Source organism: Malania oleifera, chromosome 4 (genome assembly GCF_029873635.1).
Source record: "Malania oleifera isolate guangnan ecotype guangnan chromosome 4, ASM2987363v1, whole genome shotgun sequence".
NCBI classification, from domain to species: domain Eukaryota; kingdom Viridiplantae; phylum Streptophyta; class Magnoliopsida; order Santalales; family Ximeniaceae; genus Malania; species Malania oleifera.
Window position 1 is genome coordinate 13012763 of NC_080420.1, and position 16679 is coordinate 13029441.

A 16679-nucleotide genomic window follows, 5' to 3' on the forward strand; every position below is an offset into this window, starting at 1 on the left:
AACCAAAATTAAGATATACAGTAGTAAGAAATTAGGACGGTTGTTTGTTTATGTATGCCTCATAAATATGAATCAGGGCCTTTAGTTGAATGATATGCTTATTAAAATAAATTTGCTTCTTTTATATGATTTACAGGCACACATCCACACTCTTCCCAAAATTCAAAATTCAAGTAAACTATTAGTTAATTTTATTTGGGTGTTTTAACCAAGTAACGTACTCTCGTATGGTTTCTGCAAAGTATGGTTTAACCAACGTACTCCCTTTCGGTTTCCACAACCCAAATCAAAATTAAACTTTAAGTTTGTTCGTTTTCTAAATATACGTAGTGTATATGATTTCAAATTTAAACCATCCACGCAATATAAATATGCTGAAAATAAAGAGTAAGGGAAAGAGAGAGTGAGACACAGGATTTTACGAGGTTCGGTTTCAACACAGCCTACGTCCTCGCCTTTGGCAAAACCACCAAAGGATTCACTAAATCTGTTCCTTTACCGGGTGGAACAATACCTTTACACACTCCTTTAGAAGGCTAGAGCAGCACCTCTCTAAGCGATAATCCCTCGCCTAGCCAACGATCCAGAAAACCTAGAATCGTCACAATCTACGAGAATATAATATAAATTCTGCGTACAAAAAATACTCTCAAAATTTAGAGCAGGTTGTACAAATTGAGATGTAAATTGTATTTCAAAAAACAAAGCAAATTAGAATATATTAAACTCTAAAGTTTTTAGAAGTCACCAATGGTTCGTTTAAAAGAGAAATGAAATTGCAAACTGGAACCGAACTTTGAACCAAAATTGTAGAATTCCTCTTCAGCAAAAGATGTGAGTAAAAAAGAACTTCAGGAAAATTTCAGCACAAGATGAATTTTAAATTTTGTCTGATTTCTCTCTTTTCTTGTGTTTTCTCTTTCTTGTTTTTTTTTTCATTACCCAAAGAGGTATTTATAGGCTTTTTCAAAGAATAATGTCCTCATTAAATTAGGTAGCATTAAATTATTGAAATAATTTTGAAATTCAAAATTTTTCAAAAAACAATTTTCTCATTTAATTAAGTAGCAATAAATTATTGAATTAATTTTGAAATTTAAAATTTTTCAAAAGAACAATTTCCTCATTTAATTAAATGATTGAATTAATTTTGAAATTCAAAATTTTTCCAAGGAACAATTTCCTCATTTAATTAGGTAGCATTAAATTATTGAATTAACTTTAAAATACAAAATTTTTCCAAAGAACAATTTCCTCATTTAATTAAATTATTGAACTAATTTTGAAATTCAAAATTTTTGCAAAGAACAATTTCCTCATTAAATTAAATTGTTGAATTAAACTCTTCTTTGCTTAATTAATCTTGGAATATTAACTTGTTTAACCTTGAAAAATGTGTTCCAAGACTTAACCTAAAGTCTCTAAGTCTCTTTGCCTAATGAGCTTCAAAAAAAAAAAAAAACATATTTTAAGCTCTTTTAACAAGGTGTTTCTTAGTTTCCTTTGACTTATAAGAGTTTCACATATCTAACTAGCATTTGGCTTTGAAATACTTACAACAATTCTTCTAATTATGGTCTTTTTAAATTCTTCAGCCTCCTTCGGCCTTTTGAGGTTCACTTTTGACTATGGGTTTGCTTGCCCTTAAACTTCTTCATTTGTCATTCATTGGCTTCAACATTCTGAGGAGCTTTCACTAGATTAACATTGAGCTTCAATCTATCAACCTTGAGAGTTCTTTTACCTAAGACACATTACTTAATATCATATGTTAAATCATCCTTCGTTTTGTTATCATCAAAATAGGATTGAAAAACTTAGTTAGATCAACAATCTCCCCTTTTTTGATAATGACAAATGAGGAGCAAAAAATATGAATAAGCTTAAAAAAATCTCCCCTTTACAACTTGTTTTATTCTACTCCCCCTTACGATAAGCATTTCTTTAACAATTTATAGATTCAAGTCCAATCATGCTCATTGCTCAATTTTCTTATTGCTTAAATTTTTCATTCTAATCATACTCAACATGCTCAAGTTTCAATATCATGCTTTATCATGCTTTTAATCAATTTAATCTTTATCATGCCCATCTAGCTCACAATCATGCCAAGATTTTGCTCTCAAATACTACTCCCCCTTTTGACATTAATAAAAAAGGATAAACATTAAAATGTACATATGACCACACTCCTTAATCATGCCAAGATCCAATATCATATTTCATATTAGGCATTCTTATTTCATGTGTTGTGACATCTTGGAATTTTCAATCATGCATATGATGCTCAACATTCATATTTGTGAAAAAAAAAACTTAAAAAAAATTTGTCATGCATAATGCATCATTCAAATACCAAGATCATGACAATATTACCAATGCTCATAATCATGTTCTATTGCTTAAAGATCAAGTGATATATTCATGAATACCAATATACATCTTAGTTATTCATATTGAAATTTTATCATGCACTTCTCATAGATTCTAATTTTTCATTCTTTCATGTGATCATAAGCATACATGGTCAAGATATTTAAAAAATAACTTTATGCTTAGATTTTCAAAATACCAATTTCAAGATGCCAATTTTTCAAACATCCACATGTAGCATGCTGCATATTATCATGAATCTATTTTACAAGCAACAAGGAAAGCAATTCAAACTCAGTGTTGAATTATACAACACATCAAAGTACATGCCAAAACAAATTTCGGTCACTTAAAAGAGACAAACCCTATGTGATCCTAGAGATTGTAGGTACTTCTTTAAGTCTGGTTCCTTTTAGTTTACTTCTCTACTATGTAGTAGACCAAGTTCTCTTCTTATGGTTATAAATCTATCTTCTGGGAGTGATTTAGTAAAGATATCAGCCCATTAGTCATTTGTATTGATGAATTCCAGATTTAGGTCTTCTTTTTGAACATGATCTCTTAGGAAGTAGTGTCTTATGTCAATGTGCTTTGTTCTTGAGTGTGAAATAGGATTTTTAGATATGTTAATCGCACTCGTGTTATCACACTTAATTGATACAATTGTGTAGTTTAAATTGAAATCTCTTAATTGTTGTTTCATGTAAAGAGTTTGTGCAAAACAACTACCAGCTGCTACATATTCGGCCTCAGTAGTTGACAAAACCATGGAATTTTGTTTCTTAGAAAACCAAGAAACTAAAGATCTTCCTAAGAAGTGGCATGTGTCACTTGTACTTTTTCTATCTATCTTACAACCGGCATAGTTCGCATCTGAATAATTGATCATTTCAAAGCCAGTGTCTTTAGGATACCATAGTCCTAAGTCCATTGTGCCTATTAAGTATCTTAGGATTCTTTTAACGGCAATTTGGTGTGATTCCTTAGGTGCTGATTGAAAACGTGCACACATACACACACTAAACATTATATCGGGTCTACTGGTTGTTAGATGTAATAGACTTCCAATCATGCCTCTATAGTGCTTTGTGTTTATGGATTTTCCCTTTTCATCTTTGTCTAGGCTAATGGAGGTACTCATAGGTGTGCCTATGGGTTTACTATTTTCCATATCAAATTTTTGTATCATATCTTTTATATATTTTGTTTGACTTATAAAAGTCCCATTTTTTACTTGTTTAATTTGCAGTCCAAGAAAATAGTTTAATTCCCCCATCAAGCTCATTACAAATTCTTCTTGGATACATTTTGTAAATTCTTTACATAGATGTTCATTTGTAGCACCAAATATTATATCATCTACGTAGATTTGAACTAAAAATATATTATTTTCCTTATTTTTAATGAACAAGGTGCTATCAATTTTTCCTCTTAAAAATCCCTTCTTAATTAAAATTCCACTAAGTCTTTCATACCAAGCTCTAGGGGCCTGTTTAAGTCCATACAAAGCCTTAATCTAAATACCTGGTTAGGATTTTCAATTTTCTCAAAACCAGGGGGTTGTTCAACATATACCTCTTCATTGATATATCCATTCAAGAATGCAATTCTGACATCCACTTGGTATAACTTAAACTCTTTGTAGGAAGCATAGGCTAACAACATTCTAATAGCTTCCATTCTATCTACAAGGGCAAAGGTTTCATCATAGTCTATTCCTTCTTCTTGATTGTACCCCTTTGCTACAAGTCTAGCTTTGTTACTAGTGATTATACCATTTTCATCCTTTTTATTTCTAAATACCCATTTAGTTCCTATGATCGAATGATTTTCCGGTTTGGGTACTAATTTCCATACTTGACTTCTTTCATATTGGTTTAATTCTTCTTGCATTGCAACTATCCATGATTCATCCTTAAAGGCTTCTTCAATATTTTTAGGTTCATTTTGGGATAGGAATGCATAATGATTGCAAAGGTTCTTTAGTGAAGATCTAGTAGTCACGCCTCTAGATGGTTCACCTATAATTTGTTCTTGAGGGCGATCTTTCTTATATTTCCATTTTTTTTTTGGAAATTCCATATTTTCTATGAGTTCATCTTTTGACTTTTCTTTGATTATTTCATTTCCCTCCTTGATTTCTATCTCATCCTCCTTTTTGAATACATCATCTGTTCCTTCATTTTTAACCTCTCTTGAAAGAGGGCTAGATTCATCAAAGTCTACGTGAATTGATTCAACTATGGTTAGAGTTCTTTTGTTGTAGACTCTATAGGCTTTACTATTTGTGGAGTATCCTAGGAAAATGCATTCATCCGATTTAGCATCAAATTTTCCTAAGTTGTCTTTGTTATTTAGGATGAAACACTTACATCCAAAAGCATGAAAGTACTTTATTTTAGACCTTCTTCCTTTCCACAATTCATAGGGTGTTTTGTTTAGGTTTGATCTAATGGAGAACCTATTAATTATATAGCTAGCTATATTTACAGCTTCGACCAAAAAATATTTGGGTAGGTCATTTTCATTAAGCATGGTCCTTGCCATTTCTTGGAGGGTTCTATTTTTCCTTTCCACAACTCCATTTTGTTATGGGGTTCTAGGTGCCGAAAAGTTGTGATTTATGCCATATTTATTACAAAATATTTGGGTAGGTCATTTTCATTAAGCATGGTCCTTGCCATTTCTTGGAGGGTTCTATTTTTCCTTTCCACAACTCCATTTTGTTGTGGGGTTTTAGGTGCCGAAAAGTTGTGATTTATGTCATATTTATTACAAAAACTTTCAACATTTTGATTCTTAAATTCTCTTTCTTGGTCACTTCTAATATTTGAGACATAATACCCTTTCTCATTTTGAAGCTTCTTACATAAAGTGATGAATGAGTTGCAAGCTTCTTCTTTGTTAGTTAGGAACAACACTCATGTGTATCTTGAGTAGTCATCAACAATTACAAAGGCGTATTGTTTTCTTCCTAAACTTTGGGTTCTAATAGGACCAAACAAGTCCAAGTGTATGAATTCTAGGGGTGTACTAGTTGATATATGTTTATTCTTTTTGAAACTTTTCTTGGTTTGTTTTCCTAATTGACAAGCATCACATACTTTATCTTTGACAAATTTTGTTTTAGGCAAGCCTTTAACTAAATTCTTTTTAGAGGGTTTGGATATAAGATCCATGCTAGCATGTCCTTACCTCCTATGCCAAAGCCAACTATTTTCACTCATGGCTGCTAGGCAAGTTATGTCTTGAGAGATTAAACTATCAAAATTTATGCAATAAACATTGTTCATTCTAAGTGCAATGAATAATGTTTTTTGATTCTTAGAATCTTGTATTATGCATTTGTCTCTTTTAAACATTATTTCACATCCTTTGTCGCTAAGTTGACTAATACTTAGTAAATTATGCTTTAGACCATCTACTAACAAGACATCATCTATAGAAAATGAAGAGTCTTTACCTATTTTACCTATTCCGATGACCTTGCCTTTTACATTGTCACCAAAAGTTACAAATCCTCCATCCTTTGGAGTGAGAGAGGTAAACTTAGATTTATCTCCCGTCATATGCCTTGAACATCCACTGTCCAAGTACCATTTATCCTTAGACGGAGTGGTCCTAAAGCAAACCTACAAGAAATGATTCAAGTTGTTACTTTTGGAACCCAAACCTTCTTAATTTTCTTTAAATTTTGTCTATTTTTAGCATTTATCTTCCACTCATCTTTTACTTTAGTATACTTTTTCTTAAGTGGACAATTAAAAATAATGTGTCCTTTCTTTTTACACATGTGGCAAGTGGTGTGCTCATGAATATTTGTTGATGAAGTACTTGCATAATATTTAGATTGATTTACAAAATATCTCATATACAAGTTTTTCTTTCTTTTGTTTGAGGCTCCATTATATCCAATTCCTTCTTTGTTGTTTGTCATCCTTTGTTGTCCTACCATCTTTTCAAAATTATCCTTTCCTCTGGGAAAGTTGTAGATGACCTTTTCTTTCTCTAGAATTTGGTTTTTGAGATCATTCATTTCTTGCATTTTCTTGCTATATTCATTCTCTTGAGACTTAGCTAGTTTTTTAGATAAATTATCTATTTTCAAGTTCTTCAATTTTTAAGTCTTTTTCTTTTTCAACATGTTTTGTAGATTCAAGTTGATTTTTAAGTGCCTTGTTTTTTCGTTTCAAGCTAATGTTCCTTTATGAGACTTTAATAAACTTGTTATGTAGAAAGAGTAATTCATTTTGAAGTTCTTTGTAAGAGGACATACTTTCACACGAATTACTACAAGATTCATTACACAAATCTTCAGAGAGGGAATAATAAGAGTTTACCTCTTCATTATGCGCCATGAAGCACATGTTTGCTATTTCTCGATCACTTGGTTCACTTTCCAATTCACTCGAACTAGTGTCATCCCAAGTTGCCTTCATTGCAGGCTTCTTCTTCTTCTTGTCCTTCTTGAGTTGTGAGCATTCCGGTTTGATGTGCCCAAGCTTTTTACAATGATAGCAAGTGGGAGGATCATTTTTATTTTTGTATTCCTTTTTATTGCTTTCTCCTTTTTCAACTTTTGATCCATTAAATTTTCTAGTGAATTTTTTGTTTCTTCTTAAGAATTTTCCAAGCCTTTTAGTTATTAGAGCTAAGTCATCGTCTTCTAATTCACTAGATTCATTATCTTCCTCACTTGAATATTCTTTCAAAGCTTTTAGAGCTATAAACTTCTTATTTTTGTTTTCTGTGCTTCTTTCTTTCAACATCATTTCATAGGTTAGAAGAGATCCTATGAGTTCATCTAAAGAAGTTGTTTTAAGATTTCTTCCTTCTGTAATGGCTGTGGCTTTTGGTTCCAAATAGATGGGAGTGCTCTTAGAATTTTATGGATCATCTCATGGGTGGAATAAGTTTTTCCTAAGGCACTAAGTGAATTTATGATATGAGTGAACCTAGTGTACATGCTTGTTATACTCTCATCGGAGTTCATTCTAAAGGCTTCATATTCACTGGTTAACATATCGATTCCACTTTCCCTAGCATCTACTATGTCTTCATAGGTTACTTCTAATTTATCCCAAATCTCTTTGGCAGTTTTACATGTCATTACTCTGTTGAATTCATTTGCATCAAGTGCACAATATAAAGTGTTTATTGCACTTGAGTTAATTTGCAACATTTTATAATCTGAGTCATTTAGGTCTTTATCTTCTTTAGGTACTTCTTTTCCATCAACTTGCTTAGTGGGGATTAAATTTCCATTTGTTACAACATTCTATGCCTTCCGGTCCATAGTTTGAAGGTAGATTCTCATTCGTTGCTTCCAGAAGGTATAATTTAATCCGCAAAAAAATAGGTGGCCAGTTGAGGATTGACCCTCACCAAAGGGAGCTACTCTTATTTGTGCCATTTAGATCTTTATATAACTACATATTAGGTTTTGCTATAACTGGGCTCTGATACCAATTGAAATTAGGATAGCTTCCCAAGAGGGGGGTGAATTAGGAATTTAAAAACTTTCTTTTTAATTCCTTTTAAGAATACTTAACTTTTTTTATTGTTTAACCAATTCTTTTACTTGTTTGTTTAATTTGTCAAACACACAATAACTTGATTTCTTTTATACAATCAACAACACAAGCACTTAAACAACTAAAGCACCAAACAACCTTTCAATCAACCACACTATCCAAACTAATCAAATACAATTTGAAAGCAAACAACCAAACCAAAATTAAAATATACAGTAGTAAGAAATTAGGACGGTTGTTTGTTTATGTATGTCTTATAAATATGAATCAAGCCCTGTAGTTGAATGATATGCTTATTAAAATAAATTTGTTTCTTTTATATGATTTACAACCACACATCCATACTCTTCCCAAATTTCAGAATTTAAGTAAACTATTAGTTAATTTTCTTTGGGTGTTTTAACCAAGTAACGTACTCTTGTATGGTTTCCGCAAAGTATGGTTTAACCAACGTACTCCCTTTCGGTTTCCGTAATCCAAATCAAAATTAAACTTTAAGTTTGTTTGATTTCCAAATATACGTAGTGTATATGATTTCAAATTTAAACCATCCACGTAATATAAATATGCTGAAAATAAAGAGCACGAGAAAGAGAGAGTGGGACATAAGATTTTACGAGGTTCGGTTTCAACACAGCCTACGTTCTCGCCTTTAGCAAAAAAGGATTCACAAAATCTGTTCCTTTACCAAGTGAAACAATACCTTTACACACTCCTTCAGAAGGCTAGAGCAGCACCTCTCTAAGCAATAATCTCTTGCCTAGCCAACGATCTAGAAAACCTGAAATCGTCACAATCTACAAGAATATAATATAAATTTTGCGTACAAAAAGTACTCTCAAAATTTAGAGTAGGTTGTACAAATTGATATGTAAATTGTACTTCAAAAAACAAAGCAAATTAGAATATATATGTAGTTCTAAAGTTTTTAGAAGTCACCAATGGTTCGTTTAAAAGAGAAATGGAATTGTAAACTGGAACCGAACTTTGAACCAAAATTGTAGAATTCCTCTTCAGTAAAAGATGTGAGTAAAAAAGAACTTCAGGAAAATTTCAGCACAAGATAAATTTTAAATTTTGTCTGATTTCTCTCTTTTCTTGTGTTTTTTCTTTCTTGTTTTTTTTTCATTACCCAAAAAGGTATTTATAGGCTTTTTCAAAGAATAATGTCCTCATTAAATTAGGTAGCATTAAATTATTGAAATAATTTTGAAATTCAAAATTTTTCAAAAAACAATTTTTTCATTTAATTAGGTAGCAATAAATTATTGAATTAATTTTGAAATTTTAAAATTTTTCAAAAGAACAATTTCCTCATTTAATTAAATGATTGAATTAATTTTGAAATTCAAAATTTTTCCAAGGAACAATTTCCTCATTTAATTAGGTAGCATTAAATTATTGAATTAACTTTGAAATTCAAAATTTTTCCAAAGAACAATTTTCTTATTTAATTAAATTATTGAACTAATTTTGAAATTCAAAATTTTTGCAAAGAACAATTTCCTCATTTAATTAAATTGTTGAATTAAACTCTTCTTTGCTTAATTAATCTTAGAATATTAACTTGTTTAACCTTGAAAAATGTGTTCCAAGACTCAAACTAATGTTTTTAAGTCTCTTTACCTAATGAGCTTCAAAATAAAATAAAAATATATATTTTAAGCTCTTTTAACAAGGTGTTTCTTAGTTTCTTTTGACTTATGAGAGCTTCACATATCTAACTAGCATTTGGTTTTGAAATACTTACAACAGTTCTTCTAATTATGTTCTTTTTAAATTCTTCAGCCTCCTTCAGCCTTTTAAGGTTCACTTTTGACTCTGAGTTTGCTTGTCCTTAAACTTCTTCATTTGTCATTCATTGGCTTCAACATTCTGAGGAGTTTTCACTAGATTAACATTGAACTTCAATCTATCAACCTTGAGAGTTCTTTTACTTAAAACACATCACTTAATATCATATGTTAAAATAACCTTCATTTTGTTATCATCAGAACAGGATTGAAATGCCTAGTTAAGTCAACTGCCCTGTTGATTTTCCTTTTCTAAATTTCCTTCCCTTTTCTCATTTATTTAAATTCAAAATTCTCGAGTCTGGTTCTTACACCAGATCTTGCCACATCACTGGTTTGTGGCCATCAACCCAATCCACTCAGTTGTCAACACGTGTCCGACGTGATGTCACCCCGTGCTCTCCAATAAATGTATTTATGTATATATAACCAAGCCATGTGTCCTTATCTAAAGCAGACACGTGGCTGGGTTCATTGACCTAAACCCCTTCCCCCTGAATTGGTTGACTCGGTTCATACCAGTTGAACCAGTCCATTTATTTTCCTATTTATTTATGTTATTATGTTATTTATTTAATTTAAAATTGAGAAAAATAGTTGAAAATCCCAAAAAATTAGAAAAAATTAGAAAAATTATTTTTAAAAATATTTTTGAGGTTAGGAAAAATATTTTAAATTATTTTGACTTGAAAAAAATAAGAAAAAACCTTTAAAAACCTCCTAGAAATTTTAGAAAAATGTCAAAAATTTTTACTAAACTTTGGAAAAATCTGGGAGTATTTTCTTAAAATATTTTCTCAATTTTTAAAGTTGGTGTGTCCCTATGATTATAAAAAGGGTAATGGGCATTTCACGCCTCACTTGAATTAGTTCTAAGCCGGGGTGGGGGGTGGTTCTAACAAGGCCCCTTCTTTTGGGATTTTTATTAGACATTCCTAAATAACACCCATTTTTTATTATATTCTATAAAAAATGTGTATATTTGTTTGTTTATTTAATTGTATATATTTTTCAATTTATTTGTTTATTGAAAAACAAGTAAATTAAAGGTCATTAAAATAAAAATAAAAAAAGCATAAAAAGTGTTAGTACATATAATTTAGGGTTATAAACTAACCATAATCATAATTTCATCGATATAAGCAACTTTTAGATAGACATGGATATTCTATCGGGGACCAATCATTGTAATTGTCATCTCGTTTTTGGAACATGTACTCGTCATGGTACCTTCGACAACAAATGCTGGTTGTTTTGGAGAAGGAATAGCTACTTCATTGCTTAACATGAAAACAACTGTTGACATGGTTGGCCTATCCACAGCATCACCTTGAACACATAAGAGCCCAACTTGGATACATCTCAAAACTTCAAGCTCTTTCCAAGAATTGCCCATTGAACAATCAACTATCTCTAAAGCTCTATCTTCACTCCACAAGTCCCACGTCTGAAAAGTTACAACATTTCCTTAAAAAAATTGTAAAAAAAACTTTAGCAATATGGAATGTTAAAATGTACATCTATGATGCACTCACATGTTTTACTAAATTTGAGAGTGGATCATCATTGTAAGAAGTAAAATTCTTCTTGCCACTAATGATCTCTAATAGTAAAACTCCAAAGCTGAAGATGTCTGATTTCATTGAGAAGAGACCGTCTAGTGCATATTCAGGCGACATATAACCGCTGCCCATTATGGTAGAATTCAAATTAAAATGCTTTTCAAAGATTCATCGTTTTCTTTAATATACGTAGTTATATTCTAAGTGCAAACTGAAGAGGTTAGTTAAACTTACAATGTCCCGACGACCCTATTTGTATTTGCTTGAGTTTGGTGTCGTCCAAATATTCTTGCCAAGCCAAAGTCTGAAATTTTGGGGTTCATCTCTCCATCAAGAAGTATATTACTAGCTTTCAAATCCCTATGAATAATTCTTAACCTTGAGTCTTGATGAAGGTAAAGAATGCCTCGAGCAATCCCAATGATAATTTCGTAGCGCTTTTTCCAATCCAATAGTGCCTTCCTAGTATGATCTGCCATGAAATTGAACAATTACATATCAATTGGAGTTTCTTTATAAGAGAGGAACAACAAATGTTAAAGGAGTCATACCGAAAATGAAAGAGTCCAAGCTTTTATTAGGCATATATTCGTAGATTAGCATTGTCTCTTCCCCATCAATGCAACAACCTAAAACTTTTACCAAATTTCTATGTTGAAGTCTAGCAATCAATAAGACTTCATTTCTGAATTCTTCGACCCCTTGGCCTGAGCATTTTGAGAGCCTTTTCACAGCTATTTCTTGTCCACTGGATAAGTGACCCTACAAAGGCAAGTTAAACTTCCATAAATGCATAAATATTGGCAAAAGCTTAATCATTTTTACTATTTCTTCAATTGATATATCATGCTTTTACTTAATTAAAATAATATATTCTTTGAACGGTTATCTTGATAGCCAAAAATTCATTTTCTCAACAAAATATAAGGGAGACAGATACAACAATATTGGAATCTAAATGAAAAAAAAAAAAGCATTTACCTTGTAAACTTCACCAAAACCACCTTCCCCAAGTTTGTCTGAGAAGTTGTTTGTTGCAGATTTTATATCCCTTAAATTAAAAAATGGCAAATCGACATTTCTTTCTCCCACATCATGTCCATCTTCTTCTGGATAGTCCTTGTGTGTTGTGGCCAAATTGAACAATAACATTCTTCTATGACTTTGTTTTCCCCAATGGCCTAGTTAAGAAAAATGAATCCAAAAAGACTTAATATCAACCATTTGTCTAATATAAATTTTTCGTTCTTTCTATTTTTTGATCCGAAGGGGAAGTGTAGATAATCAATTTTTTTAACAAGGGATTTACCCAACAGAACAACACAAAATGAGAAAAAAAAAGACAGAAGAAAAAAAAGAAAGAAAGTTCCCTCCTCATCCTACGAATCAACAAAGTTTAGTTTCACCAACTTTGCAGAACACCACCCCAGGCAAGACTAAAAACAAAATAAAACCTCCAAAAGATACCCAAGTTAAGAAACATTATTATAATATTTGATGATATTAATATTTTATAATCTCTTTGTGTTGAAAATTTTTATATGCGTGGGTGATCTTCATGATCACATAGTGTGTGCACCTATAAATAAATAAATAATTAATATTAAGCTATACTTCAACTTATTAATGAACATATAATGGTAAATTGACCAAAGTCAAGTGTCTTATTTATTGGTATGTAAGACATAATGACAAAAGTCATGTGTCTATAATGATTAATGAAAAATCTCCTAAACAAGATATATTAAAATAATGGAAATGGATCGGTTGAAGTCATGAATCTCCCTAAGTAATGCATCATTAAGGAATTCATGATATTTAATCAATGTATAATCATCTTAGAGGAGGGGAAAGGTCACATGCATGTATTTATGATTCTTTGATGGATTAAGTCACTTATGGATTTCTATATAAAGGGTTATTGGTTCCTCTCAACACTCAATAATCAAGTTTGGTAGAATCCACATCCCTAAACCAAACATAAAAGTGAGTAAGAGGAGAGAAGATCAAGTAGTTGAAGGAAAGAAGATCTAATTGCATCGAAAATGGGTTGTCTCGATGGAAATATGGTAAGATATATTTGAATTGTTCTCCTTATCTTTACATGATCATGGTTCATAAAATAAGTTAAAGATCCTTTTTATAGAAATTTCCTAACACTTTGTATGGTTCAATCATAAAAATTAATGTAAATTAACTATGCTAGTTATATGTATTAACCAATAAGAAAGTGTTTTACAAAACAAAACCTTGTAAATAGATACCTCTAATATTTGGACGCCTCTTGCACAAGTAAAAGATAATCAAAAGAAATCCTACCAAAAGAGTAGGTCCAGTCACAATCACCAATGTCCTCTTAGTACCCTTAATGCTATTGGAGCTCTTTCTTGCCTTTGCTGTTATAAATAAAAAAATATCAATAAATAACAAATCATAATTTAAAAGTCATCTCATTTTTGTAATAAAAATCATAAAATAAAAAATGTCAATAAATAACAAATCATAATTTAAAAGTTATCTCATTTTTGTAATAAAAATCATAAAATTTCTTAAAGCAAATATTGACTCCAGCAATACTACCATACCCAATTCAATTGAGTCAACTCGAATGTACAAATCTTGACCGTCACTTGCATACAATTTGGTGTCAACCAAATCGCCATGCCAAGTGAGGCAGCCCCTCCCTCCACCCCTGATATCTGCACTTGTGTAGGCTACGCACGAGCAATTCCTCAAGCACTCATCCTTACACGTTTCTGCGTTCAAACTCATGTTCACACGTGCCACTGACGTGTCAGGCACCTTCACCCGTTCAAGCTTCACAAACCCCTCTCCGTTCCTACACATCAAGTCCGCACGCTTCCTTTTGCAACCTTGTGAACCATCCCTCAAGTACCAGTCCTGCGGTGACTTGGGCTCGAACCCAGGAAGGCACTTGCACTCTTCATTCAAATTTTGATTCGGGTCACAATAACTGTACACACCGCACCGTCCATAGTTGTCACATCGATCCTTGGGTGCAGACCAAATCTCGACCCATCTCTGATTGGTCTCATGCCAAATGGACCGTCGGATGTACCCAGATTCATCCAACACCATCCTAAAGAAGATGGAGGCGTTTAGGATGCTGTCCATCACATATATTTCATCACGATCCTCAACATAAGTAACTTTGAAGAAGCCGTCGTTGTTGCCCATCTCCGGTACGCCGCTCCATCTTACTCCATTCCACGGCCCGCCCCGCCACCACCGGGTAGAACCCTTGTACAGGAAGAACTGGGGAATCCCCGTGGGATCTATTCTGCAGGTGCAAGACCCAAATCCCGGGTCATCTGGGGACCTCCAGGACGTCAACAACCGTTTCAGGCCGGTTTTCCGGTCCAGCCCCAATTTCATGAACGGCATCATGGTTTGCGTGGGATAATCGAAGCCCTGCCATACAGTTTCTTGCGTCGATTGTCGAATCAGAACCAAATTTCCCGTGTCTGAGAGATGGGCTACCACAGAATCGGAGTTATTAGTTAACGGCGCCAGGATATTCGTAGACCAAACTGGGGTACTGCTGGCGTTACTCTGGATGATGAGGTTTCCGGCGCCGTTGATGGAGAGGACGCCGGATGTGTCGTTGAGAGGATCGTCTCTGTTTGCGACCCACACCACGGTTTGTTCGGAGACTTTATTGTACCACACTCCGACGTACCGGCGGCCAGAATTCCGGGGGCTGAAGAACCCAAGAGCAAACGTTTCTCCTTGGGAGACTAAAACGCCGCCGTCCGCCACGGGATGTGCGGAAGTGATGGTGCTGATTGAAGAGCAAAACGGGAGTTGGATGAACAGAAGCAGTGGATACAGAAACCCATTTGGAAGATTCATGGTTTATCCAGGGCGGATTTGGGGTCAGCGATGCTCTTAGTAATTTATATACTTCGTGGGGAAAAAGACACCTTCTGGAAGAGGAAATTGGTGAGAGGGGGAGAGAATTGGCGGAGGAGATTGGTCGGCACTCGGAGTCAATGAAGACCAGAAAATGTGAATTAAGTCAAACAGCATAGGTCAAGGGGAAAACTGTGTGGTGTAAAGAAATCCCTTGCATATCCTTCGTGAGCAGCTCATGCAAAAGTATGCATTGGATTCGCCATTACTAGATAAGTGTCACATTGGCGCTTCCTTATCCGCATGGTTTCATGATTGTGGCTGTCAGTTTGCATTTCTTTTAGCCAGGCTGTGGGGTGTTGCTTCTGTCAGTGTGGCCACGTGATCTTGTCTTTGTTGTGTTGGTTTTTTTCAGAAGTCCCTCCAGACAGCTTGAATTTTTATTTTGAACCTGCCTACGTGTCGCACTCTTGGAGTGTGGTTGTTGCTTGGTGGATGAATGTTATCAATTTCTCCTTTTCTGGAGAGTTGATGAACTGTTCCTCTATTCAGACTTCAGATCGGGGCTGCGGAGTTCGTCTGCGGTTGCCATAATTGAGACCATTAAATGTGAAATGCCTACGTGGCGCACTGTGGGTGTGTGAGCTCACGGGATTTTGGTGGAAGTTCGTTTGCAATTTTCTGATCTTGCGGGAATTGCATCTTCCATTATCAGATTTTGGATGGAATTCTTTTCATCCAGTGGTTGACTTGTCAACACTATCCGCTTTTGGTTTCAGAAGCTGTCCTGATTTCCGCTGCAGTGGGTTCGTGTTTTGTTCTCGCTGGCATGGCACTTTGGACTGCATGCGTTTTTGATGTGTGGAGCTTGAGAGCTTGGCCTGCTGCACTGTTCTTGAGTTCCCATGGTATTCTGGGTACGCCCAGTTGTGATTGTATTGCCTTGTGCCCTGGGTATGCCCAGGTTGAATTGTACTTGCTGCTGGGTTTTATTTTCCTAGTTTTGATGCTATTTGTATTTGTTTGGGAGCTTTGGCTGCCTCTCTCGGCTTCAGTCTTTTTTGTACATATCCCTTTGATCAATATACATTTACCTTTGATAAAAATAAAAAAAATAAGACAGAAAAAGGAAAAAAAAAAAAAAAAAGGGAACAAAGATGGATTGAAATATTTATTGATTTTCGTTGAAAGACCAACGAATTGGTAAAATACTAAATAGGTATTTTAACCTCACTTAAAGTAAAAGTAGGTTAGTGGCGACTCTATTGGACTACATTTTGATCCATTTCTCACCATATATATTATCTCATTTTTATGTGATCTCAAGATTGCCACTTATTGATAAAATTAACAAAGATTTTTTAATTTAATAATAAAAAATACATGCACGTATAGAGATAATGAAAACATTAATTAGTACATACTATACAATTAGTTTGTTTTTGGAGACTTTTAATTACACAAGTTGAGCAATGTTGACTTTTGGGGGGGTCAAATCTTCAAAATTTGAATGTAAATGAGAAGACGACAACACCAACCCAACA

General features: G+C 33.5%; 1 protein-coding gene across 1 annotated transcript; it reads right to left on the reverse strand.

Annotated features, from left to right (window-relative positions):
• Window positions 1–10798: 10798 nt before the first annotated feature.
• Window positions 10799–16270, reverse strand: LOC131154146 (G-type lectin S-receptor-like serine/threonine-protein kinase At1g11410). Its single transcript, XM_058106702.1, has 7 exons — window positions 13848–16270; window positions 13527–13658; window positions 12244–12443; window positions 11814–12024; window positions 11497–11734; window positions 11236–11386; window positions 10799–11147 (listed from the first exon to the last, which is right to left on the reverse strand). Exons 1-7 carry the CDS (start codon window positions 15133–15135, stop codon window positions 10869–10871), a joined length of 2499 nt encoding a protein of 832 aa, XP_057962685.1. The 5' UTR covers window positions 15136–16270; the 3' UTR covers window positions 10799–10868.
• Window positions 16271–16679: the final 409 nt, after the last annotated feature.